This window comes from Phaenicophaeus curvirostris, chromosome 1, assembly GCF_032191515.1.
Source record: "Phaenicophaeus curvirostris isolate KB17595 chromosome 1, BPBGC_Pcur_1.0, whole genome shotgun sequence".
Lineage (NCBI taxonomy): Eukaryota > Metazoa > Chordata > Aves > Cuculiformes > Cuculidae > Phaenicophaeus > Phaenicophaeus curvirostris.
This window is the reverse complement of record NC_091392.1, coordinates 60,074,522-60,099,843: the sequence shown is the minus strand read 5'-3', so window position 1 is coordinate 60,099,843 and position 25,322 is coordinate 60,074,522. Positions and strand designations below refer to the sequence as shown.

Sequence of the window (25,322 nt, the reverse complement as noted above, 5' to 3'; positions counted from 1 at the left end):
AAAAGGAGGGCCAAACAGATCACCAAACAATGAATGGGACAATTATAGACTATTATAATGCATGTATCAGAAAGCAGAAGGGAATGGCACACAGTTCTTTTGCAGGCCATTAATACAACGTGAGTCAGAGTCTCTAATCCAAGTGAAGGAGCATCAGAGTATCTGAAAGATGAACACAGAAGGAACCCAGTTCCTTAGGATGTTTAAAAGAAGCAGAGGAGAACAGTGCACTGAAGCACGTTCAATAAATTACACACTGCAGGTTGTCAGAAGAAGATTTTTGAGGGTGCATCTACTGAAAGTGGAAATGCAAGTGCAGCTGTGGAACGTACTAAGCACTGAGTTGCAAGTGTTTAATACCTCTCTTCTGCACATCAGATACAGGAAGATTGCAAGTAATTATACATAGTGGGTTCTTCAGCATGTGCAAATTACTTGTCCAGTGGAGACAAAAATTTACTAACAACAGATGGAGATAAGGCCTAATTGGTCTTATTTACATTTCAGGATATAACAGATAACTTGTAAATAAACTTCCTTGTATGAAATGCATTCTACACAGAAGACAGTAGATATTTTGTTCTGGACTTAGAAGGTTTGTAATATAGCCTTCAATTTTACTTTCCTTTCATTTCTATTTACAATGTAAAGCATCCAACGCAGATTTTAAATTTTATAGTAATTTAACTGCCAAAACCATGCCCAAACTGGAACAATGTATAGCTTGCCTGTATTTTAAGTTTTGTATAGTAGAACACTTCTAAGGCCAAAAAATCACTTTTCTATTCATTATCCAGAATCCAACAATTTTTTTCTGCATATATAAAAAAATAGAATCTATATTTTAGTGTAAAAAAGCAATTGCAGAAATTTATTTCATCAGTTGGGTTCTTGGTACTTTTTTCCTTTATTTTTCACTGAAATTCATTGTTATATGAGTGTATTCACAGCATAACAGAGGGGTATTTTTCAGCTGAAACATTAAAACTGGAAAATGGTTGTTGCACTGCTGTCATATATCCTCTGATTATAGGAAAGCTGAACTCAATGCACCTCGGCTATTACTAGGAGGAAGGTAGAGGGGGATTGTCCAAAAGTTTCCCTGCGCTGTCTGTGACAGGGAAGATGGATGCCACACTGGGCAATGCTAATGGAGGGGCAGAAACCCTCCAAATATTCTTCCTTCTTTCCATCTTCCCATCAGATCCCTCTGCTATCCATTAATCCACCTTTGGGAAATTACTTTTCCACCTATGTGCTTCAAGATGTACTTTCCTGTAAAAATACAAAGTAGTAAATCAAACGAAACAATGGTCATTTTTTTTTTACCTGGTGAATAATGCATTTCTCTGTCAGAGTGCTGCTGTAGTACTTCTAGTGCATCTTCAAAAGCCTGGCCCAGTACGTCTTGGTCAGGAAAACTCTGCAAGAACATTTTTCTGTCAGGAGCCAGAAAAGACCAGGCTGGTCCTTTCAACTGTCAGTCAGAAAATTCCAAATAAATACAGTGATAATATAGAATGCACATCCTCCTGGAAAACGTATCTTGCAGGCACTGAGGCATTACCATCATCGTTTACTATTGTGAGAAAGTTCTCACTCCTTTGAGAAGTCTCTTTGAGGTCAATGGGACAACTCACATGGGTAACATTACTCACTCGTGCAAATGTTTCAAGGTTCATTTCCTTAATTTGCAGCAGAAGTTTACATAAAGGGTGTTTCTGATATTGGAGTGTTTTATAGTATGTAATACAGAGGTATGTATCACTTGTGTAACATAATTTATGAAGCCAAAATTATCATTCAATAACATTGACATGACATGCACAAGTTATGAAGTAGTTAGGCAGAGAAAATATTATACCAGGCCAGTATAGGAAACCAGGTGTAGATTTCCAGAAAACTGTTCACTGTCATTTTAGGACAACTTATTCTAAAAAGCTGTAACTATACCCTGGGTTCTGAGTTTGCCTGATAGTTTTCTGTAGCATATTTGAAGCACTTGGTGATGGAAGACAATAAAGGCACTTCAGACTTACCATTATTTAGAGACCAAAATTTGAATCCTGTTTAAAATAAACAATAGTTTTAAATTGTATATTTCAAAATAAACAATAATTCTTTCAGTATAAATAAAATTAATTACATGAAATATCTTCACATTATTTCCAGTGATGGAATAAAATATATTTAATAATACAGATTAAAGTATTTTAGGACTGGGAAGCGGTATTTTAATGAAATTACATACTTACAACATTGTATTTTGGGGGTTTAACTATTTTTCATTACTGAAGTTTCCAGTTTTACTGATAGTGAGACTTTCAAATTATTGTAAACATATATTTTACAAACATTATGAAGCAAAAATGTGTTATTGTTGACAGACAATCTTAGCACAGCTAATAACTTCCCAAAGAAAACACAGATCTGAACAAATCCAAGTGTTTCAGTCCTTTTTCTTTTCAGACATTGTTGAAACAAACTTAGGGCTTTTTTCCATAATGAAGCCTATGACTGTATAAGATTATATGTAAACTCTGAGACTAATTGTGAGATCTAGAAGCAAATTTGATTGTTTAATAAGCAGTGAAAATATTCACATTTTTGATCAATTTAACATGGAATTTATTCCTTATACAGATTTACTTAGAAACAATTTCTTAGTACTTCTTTTTTATTTGTTACAGGTTGATTTGTTATAGATTATAATGACCAGGTTTTGTTGCCTTGCATTTTTTTCCTGTTCTTATTTACATTATTGTTCCAAAATTGCAAAAATAGTAAGAATTGTAAAAATAATATTAATGATGATAATAATGTATTCATCAATATTTTACTCATTAAAGGCTTGATTGTAATCTATTGAGAGTATAGGAAATTTTGTCAGTAATTTCAGCAGATGCAAAATTGGTGTCTGACATTTTAAAAAGCAAAGAAGAGACAAGATGCATAAACATAAATACAAACGAGAAAGAGTTGTATTCAAGTCTCACCAAGAATGTTCTAACCTGGTAATTATGCCTTAGATAAGTATTTTCTAAAGTGCTATCAAAATTTGTAAAAGCTTTTTAAAATCTTAATGACCAAGCAAATATGGTGAATTCCTGGTGATTCAGTACATTGACATCCCTGAAGTCGATGGCATTATTCTTTTTGACTTTAGTTCAGCAAGTATTTTGATAAACCCATCTAATTTTATTCTAACCAGAGTGGGCCACATTAATGCAATGGTGGCCACAGGTTCTTGGGGTGCAGAGCTGTAGAAATTAAAGGCGTGAATCTCCTTTGTAAAGATCCTCACTTAGTATTCCCCTAATACTAAGTAACTCACTTTCCTTAAATTGCTTTTGTCTAACACAAACTCCAAACTGATGCTTGGTAACCTTGATGGAACATCTACAATCGCTGTTCATGCCTTTCAAAGCCTAAAAACATATAAGTATCATCAAGGTACTGTTGAATAGTCATATGATTTACATAGCTGAATTCATACCATGAAAGAAAAAAAATCACACCTTAAGTAAGTATAAAAAAAAGTCTGAAGACTTACCTAGAGTTTCAACCACACACGCAACACAAGAAACTGCTTGGTTTCATAAATAAATGAAAGACTGAGTTCCCACAGCAATGGGCTGGCAAAGGGGTTGCATTAAATAGCTGATTTTAGGGAAGTGTTTTGTCTAGGGATTTTTCTGAGAGTAAAGGTATAGTACTGCTAGCATGGCCCCTCATTCTGCACAAAAGAAGGGTGATTTATACTAATCTAAATTAAAATTTAATGTTTTAAATATTGTCCAAGGCATGCAAACTCTAGGCACTGAGAGAGATTCCTTTTGGCTATGGCACATCCTAATAAACCCATCACTGGTATTACGTGTCTAGGGCAAAAATCTACATCCCTCATCTGTTCCATATAGACTGCAGCGGGCCTTGACGTTTTAGCTGAACCTTCTGCTCAGCTCAGTGTAAGCAGCAGACCAAACCAGACTCCAAAATAAGTGTTTGAGGGAGTCTCAGAACTCTGCTTCAAAGCTTATGTTTCTAGCCCAGGCCCAGCTCTAGAGCATTTACTAAAGCATTCAGTAAAGATTCACTGTAGTCACTGAGTTGCCACACTCTTTCTGAGCAGCTACAAGCCCTGATGTTACATCCTACAGGATAAGAACTCTATGTTTTTCAGTACAAAACCTATTGCTGACATAACCTATGCTGTGCTGTACCTCTTTGCAGACAACTCTTTCAGAGGCTGATCTAACACAATTTCCTCAGCATTTGCCGTGAAGCTGATGTAAAATAGTGATTACTTCTTACAATGTTTATCTATACTCCCTCAATCAATAACCATAGCCATAGTCATAGATTAGCCTGACTGTGAATGCTGAGTGGAAGCAATCTGAAACCAGTGTTAACATCAACTATTATCTGCTGGTTTCTGACACAAGCTGGCTTTTAAAAATTTGTACCATGAAGTTTTAGAAAGCATTTTGTTTAGTGAAACATATTAACACATGTATGTAGCTTTTTGGAACTACAGGTTCTGTTATGTGGTACTTCTCTAGCATGACTTGGCTTGAAAAGGAAAATTAACCGGCAGCTGTGCTCTTAAAACATCAAAATGTGGCTCAGCACTGAATTCTAGGCCAATATATCATTACATAACTAACTTTCTTTCCACATACAGTTAACTTTACTTTGTAGTACAGAAAGCATAGGTTTCATGGTTCAGTTCTTTCCCGAAGTAGAAGTATGTATCAGATTTATAACTATGAATTAGCTTCAAGGTTCCTCCGGGGTTCCTTTCTGATAAATTATGTGCTAACAGGCTCTCTGATGATGCAAGCTGACCTGCTTACACTTACATCTCTGCCTGAAGCTGGGCAGTTACTGTTCTGCCCTCCTGTGCTCCTCACTTATCTGGGCCATGAAACTGCAGAGGTGGCCCCTGCAGAGGAGGTTAGGGCTGTCCTGTGCTGGTCACAGCTAATTCCAGCTAGCTCTGGAGAAAACCCACCACGTGACAAAGCAGACCCCATCAGATGTGTGCGTCACCTCTGTGAAAGCATACTGAGAGGAAAGGGCAGAAAATGCCAAAGGTGAGAAGACAAACCTGGGAAGGAACACAGGAGGGAACAAAGAGAGAAACAAGGGTGTGAAGGGTCAACAAGGTCAAAGGAGTTGGAGGTGTTCCATGACTGAGCAGGTACATCCCAAAGGGACTGTGGCTTATGGAAGGCCCACAATGGATCACAGGAAACAAGTAAGAAGGAAGCAGCAGTGGAAGAAATGGGTGAGAAATAAGGAAAGGCAGAGAGAAACTTGACCCTAGTCCCCTGTCCCCATCACCTCACTGAAGGGACTGAGCGTAACCTGAGAGATAACAAGAGGGGAGGAGATGTTGAGTGGATGTGCAGCTGAGCCTGGGAAAGGGGAAGGAAAGATTTTTAATGTTTGTCTTCTTTCCTTCCCAATACCCAAATCAGCAACTAAATATATTACGGCAATAAATTAAGTTAAATTCCCAATGTGTGGGAGCAGCTGTGTGGGAGTGGCAGCTGGCTGGGTCCAACACACCCCAGTAGTGAAAGAGGGTGAAGGTTGAAAGATTAAAGCTAATGGTTGGAAGACCATTAAAACTATCAATCTTCCCAAACCAAAATGCTTCATCAGAACATTTTTATTTCAGATAAGAGGCTACTCCACTAGACAGGTCAGCAAAAGTCTAGTTTTCAGAGGAGATGGGAAGATGCACAAGCACACAACAAGAGCTGTCTTGATAGGATAGATTTAAACTCTGTAACCTGTTTGTACATTATAACTTTGGCCTGTCACAAGCTCAGAGAGGGCTCAGGGTACCTCTCTGGAAGAGTAAGAGCCTGTAAGAGTTCAGAAGAGGCAGAGTATGCTACAGCTCAGGACATAGTATCAGCTAACACTGACTACTCACTCCTTGCTATTATAGGAGAAAGCCTGCTTTGATTTTTGCGTTGCATGGGAAGATGGATTCCAGATACAAGTCGGAGAAAGAGAACTTACTATTCTCATTTTAATGTCTTGAACAATTGACGTGCCTGATATAAAAATTTGAATATCAGTTAGAAACCACAACATTAAGCTCTTCTCCTTCCTCCATGTTTTAAAAATAAACTTCAAACAACAGTTTGTTGGAACAGATTGTTTAAGTTTCAGAACTTTCCTTCATCCTTGCTTGGCACTCAAAGCCAGTTCATAGTAATAGTACAGAAGAAGCATTTTCACCTCTCTTTGAAAAAAAGACAGAACTAAATAATGTATTACAACACTTGTTGGAGGACTCAAGAAAGCATAAGGATGCTTGCATAATGCACTGTTCAAATGTAGAATAAAAATCAGTCTCTCTCTTCCTAAAGGAATGCAAAATGGTTATTTTTCTCAACATGCACTTGTATCTTTCTCAGAGTCTTTTTGAATGTCAGACAATTGGTAACTGCCCAAATAACACAGATAGACCACTCACATTAGAAGACACTTCATAGGAAAAAAAACAACCCAACTAATTGTAGAAATCATTCTGTTCCAGGGAGTCATTTGTCCATACAGAACAGGTGTGTATCAGCTCAACAGTCTTGAGAAAATCAGAAACTAATGAATGTGACAGCCACAGAAAGCTTCTGTGCTTACATACTTGTTCTGTCCCTTGACAGAACCTTTTGCCATCCCTCTTCTAATCATGCAGCTCTGTAATAAACTTTGTTGTGAATCCTCATGGGTGTAGGTTCACAGCAATGGCACAAGTGAAGATGCTGTTTCCCTGAAAGTACAAGGATTGAGAGATAACCTGCTTGTGGTCACCACTGTGGTCTAACAGTGTTGAGCAGTGAACTTTCAAATCTCTGTTATTATGATGCGTCTGGTCCTCTCCACTCAAGGTTCAAAACAAACTGAGAAGTTTCTGACAGCAAGGAAGCAGCCTTTTCTCTCACAGTAAGAACAAAGATCACCACATGGAGTGCTCTGTTCTTTTACGTGTAGAACGTGGTGATATATATTCCACAATGAATCATTCTGCAATATGAACTTCAAATTAGCAGGCTCAGAAAAATGCCTGAATTCACATTCCCAGACCTGGAATACAGTGAAAACTCTCATTTAAAAAAACCCAGACACCAAACAAGCAGAAAAAGGAAATAAATGCTGCTTAGTACCAGGCTAAGTACTATTGTTTACCATTATTTTGGTCAGATAATTTAGTGTAGAATACATACAGGAAAAAATCTGAAAGGGGACATAAAACCAAAAAAGATCCCAATAATGGCACCATATCATATAAGCAAATCAGATGATGAACCTGGGTCTAACAATTCCATTTTTGGAGGAAAACTTCAGTTTATGCATTTCAACAAACACAACCCTTCATTCAAATCAAGAAGGTACCATAAGTTCAAATTCTTCACTTGCCTTACAAAGAGTTTTACAAGTGTCAAACTCTGCAATCCAAAACATAGACTTTTACTATAACTGTTGGAGTTATAGTACTGATTCCCTAGCTGACAGAAATAGGTATAGAGCCATTAAAGCCAAAGGAACACCGATGGTTTGTACAGAGTATCTGGCTCATAGTTGCCACTAGTATTATTTTCAGTACAGTAAGGGGAAACTTGCTGTGCCAGCACTAATGTTGCACATTCTTCCCCAGCTTCCTGATTTGTTTTAATTCTTTGGCTAACTTATAAAGCATTACAGTTCATTAAATAGAGAGAGTGGTATTTTTCCATTTTAATCCTTATAAGAACTCTTTATAGTTACTTACAGGGCAATATTTTTTTAAAAAGAGCCCAGCCACTATCTCCAAGCATATCTTACGCATGAAGATTTTTCTCTTCTTAAGAAAAAAAAAAAGATATTGAAAATGTTTTGCAAGTTGAATTTTAAGCCTAAAATGAGCAATTATCTCAATCAGACTAATTTTCTGAATTTTGAAAGTGAAACCTTTGCATACCATATTGGGATTCCCATCTCAGAATCAGGTTTTTAATTTTAATATTCCTTTAGAATATTTTACTTTTAAAATGCTTTAATCCTTTTAGTGTTAATAATTTGCTAGACTTCACAGGTCCAAAGAAAAAATCTCTTGCTATTTCTTAAGAAGATTCTCTCATCTTAGACTATTTCAGAATTATATGCGTTTATGTTAATGTAAAGGATATAAATGGAACCGTTGATATGTTTGCATCTTAATGTTTTTCTCTTTTAAGAACTTACGCTCCAATATTAAAAGGTACATTTCCTTGACTAGTTTTACATCTGTAACATATTCCACTTAGAACCATCAAAGTTTCAGTCATAAAACTAGGTATTAGGATAAATCTTTGCAGAGGTTAGGTCTAAACATTAATTACCTCTTCTGGGGCCTAAAAAGAGAAGTGAAGTGCAGCACGAAGGCTAAAGCTGCATGAGTGGGCAGATCAGCTTTCAATGGAAAACCCACATCTAAAGCCCCCAATTTACAAATCAACCCAATATATTGGACAAGTTGTCTGTGTCAGCAGAGCTTCTTGGGAAGCTGCTTCTTTGACTCCATATAAACAAAGGAAGTGACTTTCTGCTGGGAAGCCCCTTGAAGACAGAAAACCAGAAACCACAACAGAAGCACAAGGAACTAATAACAAAAAGCACATTGGGGGGGAAAAAAACCCAGCTGTAACTAAAAGAAGATTTTAAAGTGAAATATGAAATAATTACTTTGATTAATGTACAGGTATAATAAGTACACCCTTAAATAACAGGAGAACAAAAATACTTGTAAGTCAATAATACTTCAGTGGAAAACTGTCAGAGTAAGACAGGAATAACAAAATGAAAGCACTTCATAAGATAAAGAACAGATAAAGAAAAGACTGTCATTAAGAGGTGAGCTTAATAAGGGTAAAAATGGAAGTATTTTACTTAACAAGAAAGCATCTAGAGAGAAGAATACAGTATTTTAATAGCCCTTACTGGTGAAACTAGGGGAGCCAAATAAAAACTAATTACTTTCCAAGTAAGTGAGCTACTTGTGGAAGGAACATGCCTTTAGATTCAAAAGGCATTTAGATAATTCAGGATTAATTCATTACCCCATTTCAGTCCCATTCCCCCTAAATCATAAAGGTGAGATTTGACAAATACTAAGACTTGGTGACAGAGCTTTTTGAACACTGAAGAATGTCTGGAAGAACATGTGTCCATTTTGAAAAAGTTGATAAGATACAATAGCTACTGTAGCATCTGCAACCATATTAGAATGTAGAAACCCTGTCTTTCCATGGTGTAGGCTTATGGCCAGGTCAATGAAAAGCAGACTTTACAATTTAGGTACTGAAATACACATACTTTAGATGTCTCCAGAATGCAATATTTTACTCTTCTCTGAGGATTCTAGAGGCAGCTTTGTAGTTCAGAATCAAACCAGCAGCTGCAGCACCATGCAGGAAAGTAAAATCACTTTACCTAGCTAGTAAGAAACAGACTGTCTGAAATCCCAGTCCCTTTTTACTTTTAAAGCCCCTCTGGGAAATAGGACAGTGGTGTGCATGCTGCCTGAATGACTGCAGCGCTGCCCCAGACAGCAGTGATGTGGATTCTGTTGCCTCCTTGGTTTCAGGAGTTTGACGTCATGTTCTCTGCCATTCAGGCAAAGGCCCTGAACAGTTGACCTGTTAGTTGAATTCAGGCTACGACACTTTTTCACCTTGAAGCTGTGCCTCAGTGGACATCTAACTTTGAATCTCCACTAACCATTGAAAAAGTTGTTTCCAAAAATCTTATTTCCAAAGCAACCATTCGAGCCACTGAACTGCAACAGTAAAAAGTGGTAGCTCTTTCTCACATTTTAAAATGAAGTGTCTGAAATCAAATGAGATGAAAGGTCTTTCATTAGTGGTAGGAATGATCTAGAAAAAGCTGCCAGCTTGGACGATGCAGGGGAACTCAGACACGAAAAAAGTGCAGCACATCTGAATCCTGAGCAGCATTAGGAAGATGGAAGGCACTGATCTAATCAGACTGGGTCATTTGTTGATATGCATAAAACCAGCATTGCACCTTCAACCTGGAAAAAATTAAGTGGGGATGGCAGAAATCTATTAAGTTGATCTTAAATTACAGAGTATGACTTAAGATAAACTACAGTTCTAATACAGTCCTTGTGTTAGAAGGGACACCACAGGAGGCAAGTACTCAACCTGTAAAGGATACATACATCACATGACAAATTGTTGATTTACAAAAGACATCAGTTATTTACAGGATGTTGCAGAAACTAAGAAAAAAGAACTTTAAAAAAAGAAATAGGAGGACAAACTACTCAGGGCTAATAAATATGGGTATATTATTGAATTTCTTAAGCCATAAATGTTTGGGGAATGCCAGGATGTTACACATGGTGACCCTTAACATGTTTTTGCATTACATTCAGATGTCTAATTATCTAGAGATCTTGAAAGACAACTGCAGAGGTATTGATGAAATTAAATGCTTACAGAATTAGGCAACTGCAGAACTGTGCCTTCTAGCTCAGGTTGTATAAGAGTGCAAAACCATTGCCTGATTATAATACTTGCAGGTAGAGCCTAGAAACAAATCTCAGGGAGCTGCTATTTGAGAAAAGAAAACATTCTCAGAGTATATATAGGCCTTCTAAGAAAACCAATAAAAGCATGTGTGGTTGCTGGCTGCACTGCAAGAACTTGGAATTGTTGTGGGGGACTAATTTTGTGTTCAAAAAACAGAGTATGTAGGTACTGCAAAGTGTGTTCCACTTTAGCTGTGAGCTGGGGGAGGCAGCATTTAAGAACAAGACTTAAGAAGACAAGAACGGTTGAAATGACTAACATATCTGCTTCCATTATTTTTTTATTCTGACCTTCATATAAAAAAAGCAGAATAATTTTTGATAGCTATTATCAAGCCGCAGAACAGGTTGACTGTAAAGGACCCACACCAAGGTTTTGGATATGATCATGATAGTTACCACAAACCAGATGTAATTAGAAATAAACAACAGAGAATCGATCAAAAAGGAACAGAAGGCCTTAGAAATTGTGTAGCAGATAAAAAAAAAAACCAAATGGAATACGTAGAAGACCTATAGCAGATTTATATAGAAGCAAATACTATAAATGTAATGCAATCCTAATGTTTTTAAGACAAAATACATACCAGGTTCAGGGAGACATACCATGTAAGCATCTCCTGAAGGACCACATCTGCAGCTGTTAAATAAGAATTAAAATCAACATCTATTATTAAGCAGGCCCCAAATTATCTTTAAATCCTCTGTAAACCTGGGATTCCCAAGTCTGTTGAGCTAGAGAATAGAAATAATGAATATGCTATTTATGAAAATACCAATATTATACATTATAAGAATACAAGGTGCTTTTTTCATTATAAGAATACAAACTGACCTTTACCTTCAATGAAATTAAACACTCTACAGGACAATGGTATAAGGTCTATAAAGTGTATGCATTGCATTTATAACTTTAAAATAGGGCAGAAACAATCTGAGACACTAGAACAGAAATAAATTTCCACTTTAAATCGGAGGAAAATATTCCTAACAAAATATCCACCAAGTTTCATGGAAAATATGCAATTTCATCAGCAGACCAAGAACTAGACAAGAAAAATCTACATTGGCATTAACTCCTGAAAACTGAAAATAGAAATAATTTGTGGCTTTCAATCAAAAGATTAAATGTTCCATAGGAATTTTCCTTCAGCTAATTCTGCTGCGGGTACTTTTGTCTTAAATAAATATAATGTATATATACCTTGACAGGCTAGCCAAAATTCTGCAATGTGCAACAGGACGGCCAACTGCCTTTCCCAGGCAGATGCATTGCAAAGTGAGTATGCTCTTATTTTCTCTATTAAGGCAAAATGTGTGATCATATTTTGACATATTTTCCATAAGTTATTACCACACTACATGACTGGTATCACAAAGTTAAGAAAATATTTAAGCATGCAACCACCAAAAGCGTAGCAGTTTGAACCTCTGACAAAATGACAATTTGTGGGGATAGACATCTATATAAAGTTCCACCAGGGAGCTTAATAAATGTTTCCTACACAGGGCTGAGGTGGAAAACATACAGCGAAGACTTGAAAAGAGGTCATCTGAAAGGAAGGAATCTGTTTGGGATGAAGATAGTAATAAAAAGTTGTGAGAGGTAGCCAGTAGATCTAGTGTAGTTGGAGACATGAAAACATGTCTGACCCTACAGCCAAATACTGTTGAAAAAAAGTAGATAAAATACAAAAACTATTTAAAGTCATTCTTGGTGTTATATTTGTTATATTAAAAAAAAAACCCAGCCAATTCTGTTTTTATTGAAGGAGCAGAATGAGGTCAGATTTCTGCCAGAATTCTAGATAAAAGAAATACATTTTAAGGAACTGCAGAGTGGTAAAGGAAATTCTTTTAAAAAAGAATTCCTCTTGCTGCTATACTCTGAGGGTGACTGAAAAACAGCTGTCTCAAATAGTGGGGGTTTATGCTTTGACGAGGCAAACAGTTATGTGGGCATAAAGTGCTAGGGCTAGTGAATAAACGCTTCCTATATTATCAGTGAAGTGCTGAAGAAGCATTTAGGCTTTGGGGATTTTTACAAACTGTATCTTGATGGTAGGGTAGGAGGTATGTCGGTAACATTGTTTCCTGGCTTGGAATCAATTTTGAAAGAGAATTTGCTGAAGTGGAGTGTTTTTTTGTTTTAAATTGCAAATGAAACTGTCTTTTTGTAGTGGCTTCTGTTTCATCACACTCTTTACAATTTCTTTTTGAGGTGAAAGAAATGGTAAAATCTAATAAATAACTTGTCTATGAGGTTTTTTTTTCCAACATTCTATTGGGTAAGTGGCTAGAAAAGTGAAATATAAGTGCAAAAGTTAACAGTTAAGATAAAAAATTAGGAATTTTTTTTTGACTTGTTGCCATTTCCACTTTCACTCATGAGCCACAGAAGTCCACAGAATCAAATAATTCCTTTAAGAGACACCTACAACAGAAGATGGCTAGATTAATGCATCTTGAACTAGCATTTAATTCAAAAAAGAAGCAAGAGATCTGACATTTATGCAACACCTAGCTGTACTTATGTGCTGTAAATGTCTTCCATGGAATTCCCCAACCCACACCTACAACATGATCTCAGCAAGTCTAGCTCACTCAGATCTTCTAGGATGTACCTGATAAAGAAACATGAAAAATATGTGAAGTGAATTGCAAAGGGAAATTGTGGGTTTATAAGCTAAGGCTTCTGGTTGCTTGTTCTATTAAATTGTAGTTAAGCTGTTGGTGAGCTAACTGCTTAATTCAGTCATATACAAGAATGTAGAATAAAGATACAAAAGGTTTAATCTGAAGTCACTTCTTTAAAGATCAGTTCAAACATATTCAGAGCTAGGCATCCAGTTCTAGAAAGTATTCAGATGTGGTCTTAAATTCATGCCTAATCAGAAGCACAGTTTAACTTAAAAATAAATATGTACTTAACATGCCTGGACCACTTGAATAGTTAGTACAATGTGGTAATAATCTGTAAGTCTTGTCTACTTTCAAGGTTGATTCAAAATACACATTCAGAAAGGTCCATAAATGCTAATCATGACAGAAACAGCTGGGTAGATGTTATGTTTTTATGCCACTGTGTGCCTCAGGTTGAACATTTGTTCAACATTGTTAGCTGAAATACATGGCAAGTGGAACTACATTGTCCTTAAAAAAAAAAATCTTCAGGACTGTTTGATTATGCTGTTGATGAGACAGAGAGAATCTCACAGGTGTGGTACTGTTTGTGTTAGGGATGTGGGTTTTTTTCTTCCATAAAAACTCACTTGAATTTAGATTACATTGCAAGACACTGAAATTCTTCACTTATGCTCAACGAATTTTTATACTTTAGCATCTGAAGCTGAAGGACCCTGGGCCGGTGGATGTTCTTTCCTGCCCACCTTCTTCCCAAGCACTGGTTTGGGCATGTACTATTCCTCCAGCACATGCTGTGAACAGGTATTGCAGGGGTAAAACAGGACTTGTCCTGTAACTGAAGCTTTGTACCAGGACATGTATGAGCACTAGCTGTGCGAGAACTCTCTTTTTCGTGCTCTTTCAGATCAACTTTTCTTCTACCACCATCTAGGCAGCACTGAAACTTCATGGACATGTAGTTGCTTGACTGGAATGCACACACAGAAGAACTGAATTTGGGAGGAAGCAGTACCAGCAACTGCTAAACAAAACTCCAGGGGAGGTATAAGAAGGAAGCTGCAGAAGAGCAGAAGATGCTGGAAAGTGAGACTGGGAGCTGGAGGTCATGAGAAATGGAGGATGATTGCACAGACACTGGCTCCGAGTTCCAGTGTATTCAGTGAAGTGGTGGGGAGAGGTGCCAGAAAGAAATTTTACAAGGATATGAGGAAAGACAATTGGAACATATTTGGCAAGAACACAAAAGGAAGGCTAAGATTCATAACAGAATCTTGACTAATTTTGTGGGGTGCGGATGAAGACAGTATGATCAGGGATGAGAAGCCTGTGCTAATGTATGCTGTATTGAGGAGGGGAAGAGGAATAGAAGTCAAAAAAAAGGGAGAGGGAAGACTATCTTGTGAAAGATAGGGGGGAGAGAAGGCAAGCTTGAGGATGGAGGGGGGAGGACCAGTGTCTTCTTCTTACTCCAAACCCCCAAGACTACAGTGGAAACCAAGATTTTACCTGGCCTCTTAATGCCTCCATTAAATTCTCTGCTGACATAGGACAATAATAACCTGCTATTGTCATTGGCTGAGCAGTTAACTCAAATGGTAGAGATGCAGGTGGCAGACTAAAGGGATTTTTTATGCCAGGATTTTTCCAAAGACTATTTTTGTTAATTGAGGAATTTGAAAGTGGGGGAGAGGGTCCCTCTTTCAGAAGAACAAGGAAGAATTCTAAAGACAAAAAATAGCAATATCAAAACAAAATCTTCTCCTTTCCCTCCTCCCTGGCTGCATGTTTTAATATGTTCCTCTGAAGGATCCTACTATTTTTCCTATGCATGAAATAAACCTTGCTCTAATGGTAAACTGGGGCTGTTCAGTAAATGATACTGTCATTTGCAGAAGCCCTGGTGCATCTTTTGCAGAAGTTACAAGCTATCTAGTGAATAAGGAAGAGAGAGGATGCTCTTAAAATTAAAGCAGCTGAAGAAGTGGGTTCTGACCCCGCGTCTACCACAGAGTTCCCAAATGATGCTAGGCAAGTCCCTTTGAACAACTTTCGCAGGTGATCACTTACTGTATGTTCCTTGTTTTCAGGTTTTCTGACTTGGGACCCTACATCTGATTTGCAGAAATGCTGAGCAGTGTCAGCTGCAACTGTAGTCACTGAGCAGTGGTCTGAGCCCACAAGCTACCCACAAATGCTGAACTCTCAAAGCCATGAGTTGTTTGGTATCTTATACCGAATACAAGAAATGACACAGAGGTCATTCTTTAATTTAATCTCTTTTTGCCTTCATCTGTAAAGCAAGAACAATAAAAGTATCTTCTCAATACAATGCTCTTATGAATACATATGTCATAATGCTTCTATAGCATTCATATGCAGTAATGAGGAACGCGTTAAAAAAAGTCTATAAAGAGTTTAGCAACTATCTCTTGAAAGCAGTATCTGACTGTGTAGTAAATAAGGCTTGGAGATGCAGTCACTAAAGAAATCCCACTGGCTAGTTAGTCACTAAAAGAACACTATCCCACACATGCACTGAATGAAGAAAAGATCTTGCAGCAGAAATGGCTGGCGATCCTGTCAAAATAGTACCATAACAGACTTACACATTTATCTAACACACTTGAGGCAAATAAAAGATGTACCAGTCAACTTAATATTGCCATATTATTGGCATCTTGTAACTAATTTTTGATTACTTCATTTGTAATCTTAATATCCTCTTAAAGTAGTTTTCACTGTGTGCACAGTCAGGAGGGTTGTGTTTTTACCAGTTTCTGACTTTAGAACATAGTGTTGTTCCTTTATAAAAATAAAAATGATGGACTTACAAGGGACTTCTTGATTCTTACCAGAATGTGCTTTAACAGCAATAATAAATTCTTCCTAATATATTTTAAAATATTTTGACTCAGAGAGATGTATAAAAAATGTATAGTTCGTATAAAAATGTAACTAACTAAAAATTCCTTTCCTTCAATTCTCAGATCCTCAATGTTTATCTCTATTTTAAAAATGACAAAAATAATAAAGTCTCAGATCAATTACAGACACAAAGTACATGAAACATACTTCAAAAAATTGTGATAAGTGGAATCTTTGGGAGCATTTACAGGTCAGAGGTGGCAGATATTTCTAGTGCTCCATTTGCAAAAGTGTTTGGGATGAGCTTGCAGATAAATTTCCAAGCAAAGTCAGCCACAGCAGCAGGATGTGAGAAATTAGGATTACTAAATGGCCTAAGTTTTCATATAAACTCCAGCTAATTACGAGATGCAGTTAGAGCTTGAGATCTACCTGCGGCTAAAAAGCCAAAGCTTTGGCACATCTGTTCTCATTTCACGGTGCCATCACTGAAACCTGGTGTGACGAGTCCCACTCCTTGAGTGTGGCTATCAATGGGTACAGGCTGTTCAGAGGGGACAGAATGGGAAGGAGGGGTGGAGGCGTTGTCCTCTATATCATGAAATAGAGTGTGAAGAGCCATCTTTGAAGAGTAGCCACAGACAGCTTGAAAGTTTGTGCGTCAGAATAAAAGACCAAGGCAGCAAAAGGAACCTTGTGGTTCATGTATACTACAGGCCACCTGATCAAGAAGAGCCTAACAATGAAGCCTTCTTCCTCCAGCTACAGAAGGCTTCATGCTAGCAAGCTGTTGTACTGCTGGGGAACTTCAACCACTCTAACATATGCTGGGAAAGTGGCATGGCAAGCTGTAGGCAATCCAGGAGACTCCTACAGTGCATTGAAGACCATTTCTTAAGCCACACCGAGGGGATGCAATACTGGGCCTGAGCTCATCAGTGACAGCAAGATCAGAGGCAGCCTAAGCTGCAGTGATCATGCACTGCTGCAGTTCAAGGTCCTGAGGGATATGGGACAGGCAAGGAGTATAGTCAGGACCCTAAGTTTCAGGAAAGCAGACTTCCAGTTCTTCAAAGAATTAGTCAGTAGGGGCCCTGGGACGTGGTCCTCAGGGACAAGGGAGCAGAACAGAGCGGCGCTGGCTGATGAGAACCTTGACATGAGCCAGCAATGCACGCTCACAGCCCAGGAAGACAACTGTATCCTGGGCTACATCAAAAGTAGTGTAGTCAGCAGGTTGAGGGAGGTAATTCTGCCCACTCTTGTGAGGCCCATCTAGAGTCCTGTGTCCAGTTCTGGAATTCTCAACGTAAGAAGGATATGTAACTTGTGGAACGGGTCCAGAGGAGGGCTACATGGATGATCAGAAGACTGGAGCACCTGCCATATAAGGACAAGCTGAGAGAGTTGGGATTGTTCAGCCTGGAGAAGAGAAGGGTCCAAGGAGACCTTATAGCGACCTTCTAGTGCCTGAAGGGGCTACAGAAAAGCTGAGGAGGGTCTTCTTACAAAGGCATGTCACAACAGGACCAGGGGGAATGGCTATAAACTGGAGAGGAGAAGATATAGACTAGATAGTGGGAGGAAGTTCTTCACTGTGTGAGTGGTGAGGCACTGGCACAGGTTGCCCAGGGAAGCTGTGGCTGCCTCATCCCTGGAGGTGTTCAAGGCCAGGTTGGATGGGGCCTTGGGCAGCCTGGTCTAGTGGGAGGTGTCTGTGCCCATGGTAGGGGGTTTGGAATTAGATTATCTTTAAGGTCCCTTCCAACTCAAACCATTCTATGATTCTATGATTCATTTTCTAGCTGTCCGTGGTCTTCTAAAACAAATATGACATGAAGATCTTGATATGTATACTGCAAAAAGGATCCATTTATATACTAATGAGGAAAGAGAGACATCAGGTCTTTTTATTTTATAAGCAAAATTTAAAACAGAATATATTTCTGAAAATACTTTCCTCTATGCATAATTTCAAAGACATCAGATTGTCTCTTGTTCTGTACTGTTTGCCTATAGTTAAATATTAAGCATAAGTGATAATAAATCCCACAAGTGGCCTTTCTTCCCACAGGAATTCTTTCTTTGCTGTTTCAGAGTACAAAGACTGATGAGAAAACATTTGCTTGTGGAAATGACATAGACCAAGAAATGAAAGGTATCAAATGTAAAGAAAATAAGCCAAAAAAAGAGTCATCGGCTTTGATCAAATTCTGTTGCAAGTATGGAATTCTCATGTGAATGCTAGGAAACAATTGTAAATCTACATTTAGAAGGCTTACATGACTCAGCAGAATGTACATTAAAATAAGTTCCTCTTTTTTTTAATAGAACTTGAAACTTGATAACATATAGTGACACTATTCTCGCAGAACAAAAGTGAGATTTCTACATCCTGCATTTCAGCAGATATAGTTGCTTTATTTTAAGACTCTTATGAAGAAGTAAATGCAATCATTACACAAAAAATACACAGAATGTATTTTTATACAGAAATTACAAGGTACTACGTTAGTAGATAGCCCTTGTACTACTTAGGTAGATTGATTGCCCTTGTCTGGCAAGAAGGAGTACAAAGCTAATAGCAACTCAACTGATAATTGTGCTAATTCTGTGTCAATGTAGAACATTTGCCTTGCAAAGATCAATGACAGATAATCTAGATTAGTCAGCCTATCTTGCTAGTTAGAATGGGTACCTGAGTGAAAAACCTCTCTTGTGGTCACCCAACAAAAGAACCAGATCATTTCTCTGAAATCATACTTTTTTCTGCACCAGTAATACACTGTGTTATTAGAAATTTGGTCTTTGGTCCTACCGGAAGTACTTTTGTGTAGAATGCCTGTTATCTGATGAATCTCTGAATACATTCCCATTTTGCTACTTCATTTCCAGTTAAACTACACATGCCCAAGTATTATGTAAATTTTATATATACCATTACCAAGCATCAATTTTAGTAGGGATTGTAGACAGCTGTTTAAAATAGCATGAATGTTGTTTATACATCTTAGTACAATATTGCAAGAAGCTTTTGAAAGCACAGATTTTTTTCTTGCTTTTGATGAGAACTTTTGCTCTTTTTGTTTATCCCTTGTCACAACAAGTAGCTGCTACTGATCTCTGAATCACTTCCCTATGATATTCCCAGTGATGTGTGACACACAGCATGAACAACTGTGAATTTAGCTGACAAACACACAGAGAATTAAATGAACTCACAGAAAGGTCACAAGAGAAGTTCAGAAAGTTTTCACAGAAATTAGGAAGCTTCAATGGAAAGTAGGGTTTAGCAATTGGAAAATAAAGTTTCTAATTTCTTGCAAAGGAAGCTTTAAGTTGTTTTCTGTTTGCTCAGGATGTTTCCCAAATACAGCTAACTGCTGTCTTCAAAGGCCTTGGGCAAAATCCATGAGAAAAATACCAACGCCTTTTGAAATCGATTGCCTTTTCCTATGGTTATGATGATCCTGCTTTTTCCTTGGTATGTGCTGAGTCTACAGGTCTTTAATGTGTTGTAAAGTGTAGAAAAGCTTTCTGGCTCTCAGTGTATTTGTTGATAATGCTGTGAACTTCTCTGATCTGGACATCTAAAAAGTATTTGCTTGTGATTGTGAATGACTAGAAATTATCTATTTGATTCCTTCTATCCCGTGTTCTAAATTGGTTGAACATTCTAAAAATACTAATAATCTAGCCATAAAATAGCAAGAGTTTTTTGAATTAGTATGTGCAGACATAGAATATTCATTCACAAGCACTGCATTTTGCTATAAAGATATCTCTTCATATAGCTGGTGGAGACTGAGCAGAGGTAAGTTCTTATCAATGGAATTTCATATTTTGTCTAACACAGGATGAAATACCATATGATGAGGCAAACATTGTTACTGTTTGCAGTGCAAAGTGAAGTGTGACATAGGGTTCAATAACTGTTCCAGTTTCTGAACAAATTACTTTTTTTTTTAATAATAAGAAACCAAAGAAGCACGAAGCTTTTAAAAGAAATTTTTGAACCGTTTGAACTACTAATTTAAATGCATGCATGTAAAGTAAAATGTTTTCCATAAATAGATAAGTGGTTTGGTGACAACTCATACCCTGAAGAAAACAAAATTGCTATTCACAAACTGTCAACAGGGCCGTCACTCCCATCAGAAAGTTCAAGGCTTAAAGGAGGTATTAACAGGCATATTCAGATTCAATATATTAGGACAGTAGATAGTGGATAATGCGGTGATAAACACAGGCAAAATCGCTGTGAGACAACAAAAGGCTTCTAGACTTTGTCCTTCTTTATTTGCATGTTTCAATAAACTTTTTTTTTGATTGTTTTGTTCCTGTGCTTCCCTGCTCCCCACCTTGCAGAAGTTTCGCCTTCCATTTCTATTCTGACCGAGGAGAAACAGGAAGACGAAAACTTACCTGAAATCAATGGATTTGGGTTTTGTCTCCGGTCATAATCATGAGACCTTCCCTGTCCTTTAAAGGAGTGACTTTGTGAGCTAAGATACTTTTATGGATATAAATATAGTCATGGCAAGAAATCCGGACAAAATAACGCAGAGCTACTTGTTATGGACATTCTGTATCGCTGTAGCCAGCATATATGAGATGTGACAGAAAAAAATCGAGACTAACCCTCAGGAACCAAGAGTGGGAGGGAAGGACAAAGAGATGGTTATAGAACATGTTCCAACTTGTCACAGTAAGACAAGGCTCAGCTCAAATACTTTGCTTAGCATGAGCGGACTCATGTTCAAATATGCACATCTTCTCATCCTTGGTCGGAAAATGTCAGTGTGCAAGAGTGCAAGAGTTAGTTAACATCAAGACAATGTGCCAGCCCACAACGCTCCATCTGTGAAGCAGTTTTTAGCTACTAACAACATTACTGTGCTTGAGCGCCCATCCTACTGGCCAGACCTGGCTCCCTGCGATTTCCACTTCTTCACAAAGATCAAGTTGGTGCTCAAAATAACCCTTCTTTTTGTTGGTAGAAGATGTGAAAGCAAAAATGATGGAGAACCTCAATAGCCCTTCAGAAAATGATCTGCAGAATTGCTTTGCATGTTGGTAGCATCGTATGCAGCTGTGTGTCAACTCAGAACTCTGAATTTTGAAGGTGATCATGGTTGATTTTCTTAGTTATTTAAATAAAAAGAGTTACAGGATATTTTGTGTGTGTGTGTGTCAGACCTTGTATACTACACAGCTTCTCCGTAGGTGAATCAAAATACTGCTGCTCATGATATGGCTCACTTACTGCTCATTTGAGTTCACTGTATCATTAAAGAAGTCAATTACCCTATTAAGAAGTCCTGGAAGAGAGATCTGCTCCTGAGGCTTAGTTCCAGCAAACAGAAGGTTTAGGCCCACGTCTACATATGAGCTGCATTGCTCTTCCAGCAAGAGATGAACCTCTTGAAATACTGACTTAGGAATGAGACCTACTGCCTCAAAAGTAAAGGAAAGATTCCCTCCCACATTAACCCCTGTGAGTTTAAGATCAGATGTCAGACAAAGGTGCACAACTCAGTCCTTACAAGAAAAAAAGTAGGGGAGATGCCACCTGTAGAAGAAAGAAGAGCCTAGAAGAGAGGTCCATAGGAGTTTTACAAAAGATGGAGGAAGCCAGTGTAGAAGGTGGTAGGTCTGTGTGAATACAATATCTTTTTGAGGGTATGAAACCAAGAAAAACAAAAGCCTGTGGCTTGCACAATAAACAGACATTTGCACCTGCACCAAGTAAGTAAAACTTTAAACTGTAAGTGCGCCAATGACAGATAACAGCATCAGTACCTATATGGTGACTTTTCATCCCCAAATTATTTCTATTTTCAGAACGAAGACCACTTGAAACATATTTATGCAACAAAGCAAACTGTACACAATACAAATTCTTGCATGTACCATTAGGCTGGCCTACTCTTATGAAATAATTTGTCCTATATCCTGTCCAGACTATAAAGTTAGTATGTGAAAATAAGCCCAGACCTGAGGTGATAGCAGGAAATGAGGATGTATCCTGCTCTCTGCAGAGGCTGCAAGATCTCTGGGGAGCCAACAGCCCCACAGCCTGGTGGCACTCACATACTGCACTAGAACCAAATTATCAGTTTCTCGCTTTTACGCCGCAGGTGCATGTATCATCTGTTGGCTGGTTGTTTTTTAGTTTAGCGTGCCACTGGGAAACTGTTGAGACTGTAGCTGCAACCTTGATATGTTGCCAATTAGTCCAGTTTTCAGAAATCTAAGTCATAAGTGAAGCAATTACAGTAGTGCATAGAAATAATATATAAGAAATGCAAGCCATTACAAACAGACCAGTTGTAGACAAAATTACTGAAGGTTTAGCCAAGTGTTTAAAAGCAACCATGCTGTCAGCCCATCATTGGGAAAACGATTAGCCCTCTGAACATTTGTTCAAATGTAGCGTGAGAGGCAATCAGAAACATTTGCAAGCAAACGTATCACATTTACTTACTTCTGAACCCCTGAGAGTCAGCAATGCAGCTGTATCAACAAAGTGATGTTTCACCGGAGAACATTCTAGTTTACAACTGTCAAAAATCTGCCTTGTTCTGCCCATTTTCCTGACATTATCTTCTAGAATAGACAACACAAAGTTAGGAGCTTCACAATACTAGGTAGGAGAAGGGCTAAAACAGGAGAATGGGTCAGGAAGCTGGGGCACCATTGAGTATCACAATAACAGATGTTTTAAAGATGAGCACAAAAAGTCATGTGAAAATCATTAAATTATTATATTTTGAAGACCGATGCATACAAGATTATGAAACGATGTCATAATTCAAATTAACACAATTCTCCATCAACTGCTTGTAAGAATAAAGATATTATTCTAATGATTGATGCTTAAAAATTTCTAAAGTTTTCATAGCACAATGCATCAGATGTTAGCAAAGGTGGATCACTGTAACTGCAGTACCTGAAGTCCCACAATTATTCAAAAAAAAACGTGCTCTGAGTCCAGCAGCTGTTCAGAAACCACAGGAACCACTTAAAGGGAGCTTGTTACAGGGCCCATGCACAAAGCAGTCATAAACTGTAGGTAGAATCGCTCATACACACCTATACTACAATGGCATCTAAGAAAACAGTTCTAGTCTTACCTTTAATTAGGGTATTTGAGAGGTGAAAAGCAGACACTTGCCTTATGTGCCCTTGAGGTCTCATGTAACCCTTTCTTACACTGAAGGTACTTAATTTTACAAATGAAAACTGACTTTTCTCTTAGCAGAAAATTCTTCTGAAGGAGAAAATACAATTTTGCTTATATATATTTCATAGGTGGGGAAGTTCTATCAAATCAAAGAGGTACTTTTTTCTCTTCCTGAGGAACATGCCACAAAACAAAGTACAAGAAACTTGTGTGAGAGGGAATAAGCTATGATTTACTTGAAGTATGCGTTTGGGGATGGGAAGGTATGTAAATTCAAAGGCAGCTCTGCAAATCTTCTCTCTACATCAATCGTTGGCTGTTTTCTGAGTTTTATATTTGTTCTCATGAAAAGAGATAGAACAATCATTCTGCTCCAGAGCCTTGAAAAACTCATTCTAGCTGCAAAGCAGAAACTGCAGTGAGAACTTCCTCGTGATACACACATCAGCACATTGGAATGAACTGCAACGGTGCAAATCTACCTGAAAACACCTCTCCAACCCTAACCTTCACTGCTCTCCTTGGTACTTCTCCATCTATAATATTGACATCTGCATTGGCATAATCACCTACAAATATCTTGTGACTAAAATATGCCATATTTCTGTCAATTGAATGTGGAATTTTATTTCAGATGCATGAGGAAAGGAAGTGTAGAGGGGACATGCAGTTGTAACACCTACCTGGACTGCACAGTGATGCTGCAACAGGTCTTTAAGATGTAAAAGGTTGGAAGTCAGCTAGATGGGATAGATTTTAGAGCACTGGATAGAAAAATTAAATGGATGCCCACAGGGAATTGTCTAGTACCATGCTGGCTTCAACGCTCTTTACCCTAAAGGGTTTTCTGAGTCTTGGTTCAGTCAAGACATCTCCTGCAGATGTGGCAGCATACATAGTCATCCAACAACCTGAAAACATTAGACAACATGCCAAATGTTCTGAACAACCCACAGATGAAAGAGGTGAATTTGAATTTGGACCAGATGACCTCCTAAGGCATCTTCCAACCTCAGCTGCCCTGTGATTATGCCAATTTCAATGCGTGGTGTGTAATCTCTTACTTGGAAGTCCTGAGGACTTTCAGTAGCAAATGTGGCATGTGGATCACAGGAGGGATCCAGAGAATTGTGGAGCTGAAAGCCAAATCACTGAAACCTGCAATGAGGAGCAGGAGGAAGCAAAATCCAGCAAGGCTTTTTTAAATTTATACCTCAGAAATTAATTGGAGCTAAATTAATTGGAACTATTTGAGGGCAATAACAAGTGTGTAGACAAGGGTCAGAAGGGTTTGTACAGTTGAGATAGATTTCCAAAAGCTCTTTCCAGTAGAGGGCAGTCCCACAGTGTGGGCCTGCTCAGCCACGCACTCGTTACCATAAATCATCAGGAAAAGAGGATAAGCCAGTAAGACTTGCCAAGACCACACTACTCTTCAGGGAAACAGTGATTATGACAAAGTATGAGGAATTCCTGAAAAACCCTATAGTACACTTGATGATGAAATGGCAGCTAAAATTCAGTGTATAGTTAGACAACAAGGCAGGAAGTATCCTGTCTTCATATGGATAGTGACGGCTTCTGAACTGTTACTGGTCAGTAATAAGATCTAGTGAAAATGGGATAATTCTGTGGAAATACCAGTTCCAATGTGTCTGTTCACTCATATGGTGGGAGCAGCACCATTAGGTCAAATCAAGAGCAACACACATAAGCAGGACAGGATGGACAGAAAAGGATAAAGGTCATTATGCAGCCATTACCACCTGCAGCTTGCTGTCTCCTGTAGCAATCATATTCTGCATTCTTGTATATCAATCCTCTGGAATTTTCTGCAGAATCCACTAACTTATGAAAATGGCATAGACCAAACTTTCAAGCTGGAAGAGATAAATGCCATCAGCTTATACAAGAAGCTTATGAAGCCGACCCGATGCTGAGGCTTTTGTGCTTCCTGGTGTGATAGAGGGGATGCCCATACCTTGATGGAGGAGGAAGAATGAACACCCTCATCCTCAGTGAGGTAAGTATTTT

The 25,322-nt window shown here is 38.1% G+C and overlaps 1 protein-coding gene across 2 annotated transcripts in view; it reads right to left on the bottom strand.

Moving 5' to 3' along the window:
• Positions 1-23,387, bottom strand: part of SPIC (Spi-C transcription factor) — a 29,728-nt gene extending 6,341 nt beyond the window's left edge. Inside the window, exons 1-3 of one of the 2 annotated variants that reach the window (XM_069859278.1) lie at positions 23,239-23,387; positions 11,168-11,231; positions 1,330-1,439 (exon numbers count right to left, since the gene is read on the bottom strand). In XM_069859278.1, coding sequence (XP_069715379.1) covers positions 1,330-1,439; positions 11,168-11,231; positions 23,239-23,302 — 238 coding nt within the window. In that variant the 5' untranslated portion in view covers positions 23,303-23,387. Of the gene's footprint in view, positions 1-1,329; positions 1,440-2,039; positions 2,067-3,553; positions 4,179-11,167; positions 11,232-23,238 lie in introns of those variants that run through there. The other variant, XM_069859287.1, reaches the window with a different exon arrangement.
• Positions 23,388-25,322: the final 1,935 nt, after the last annotated feature.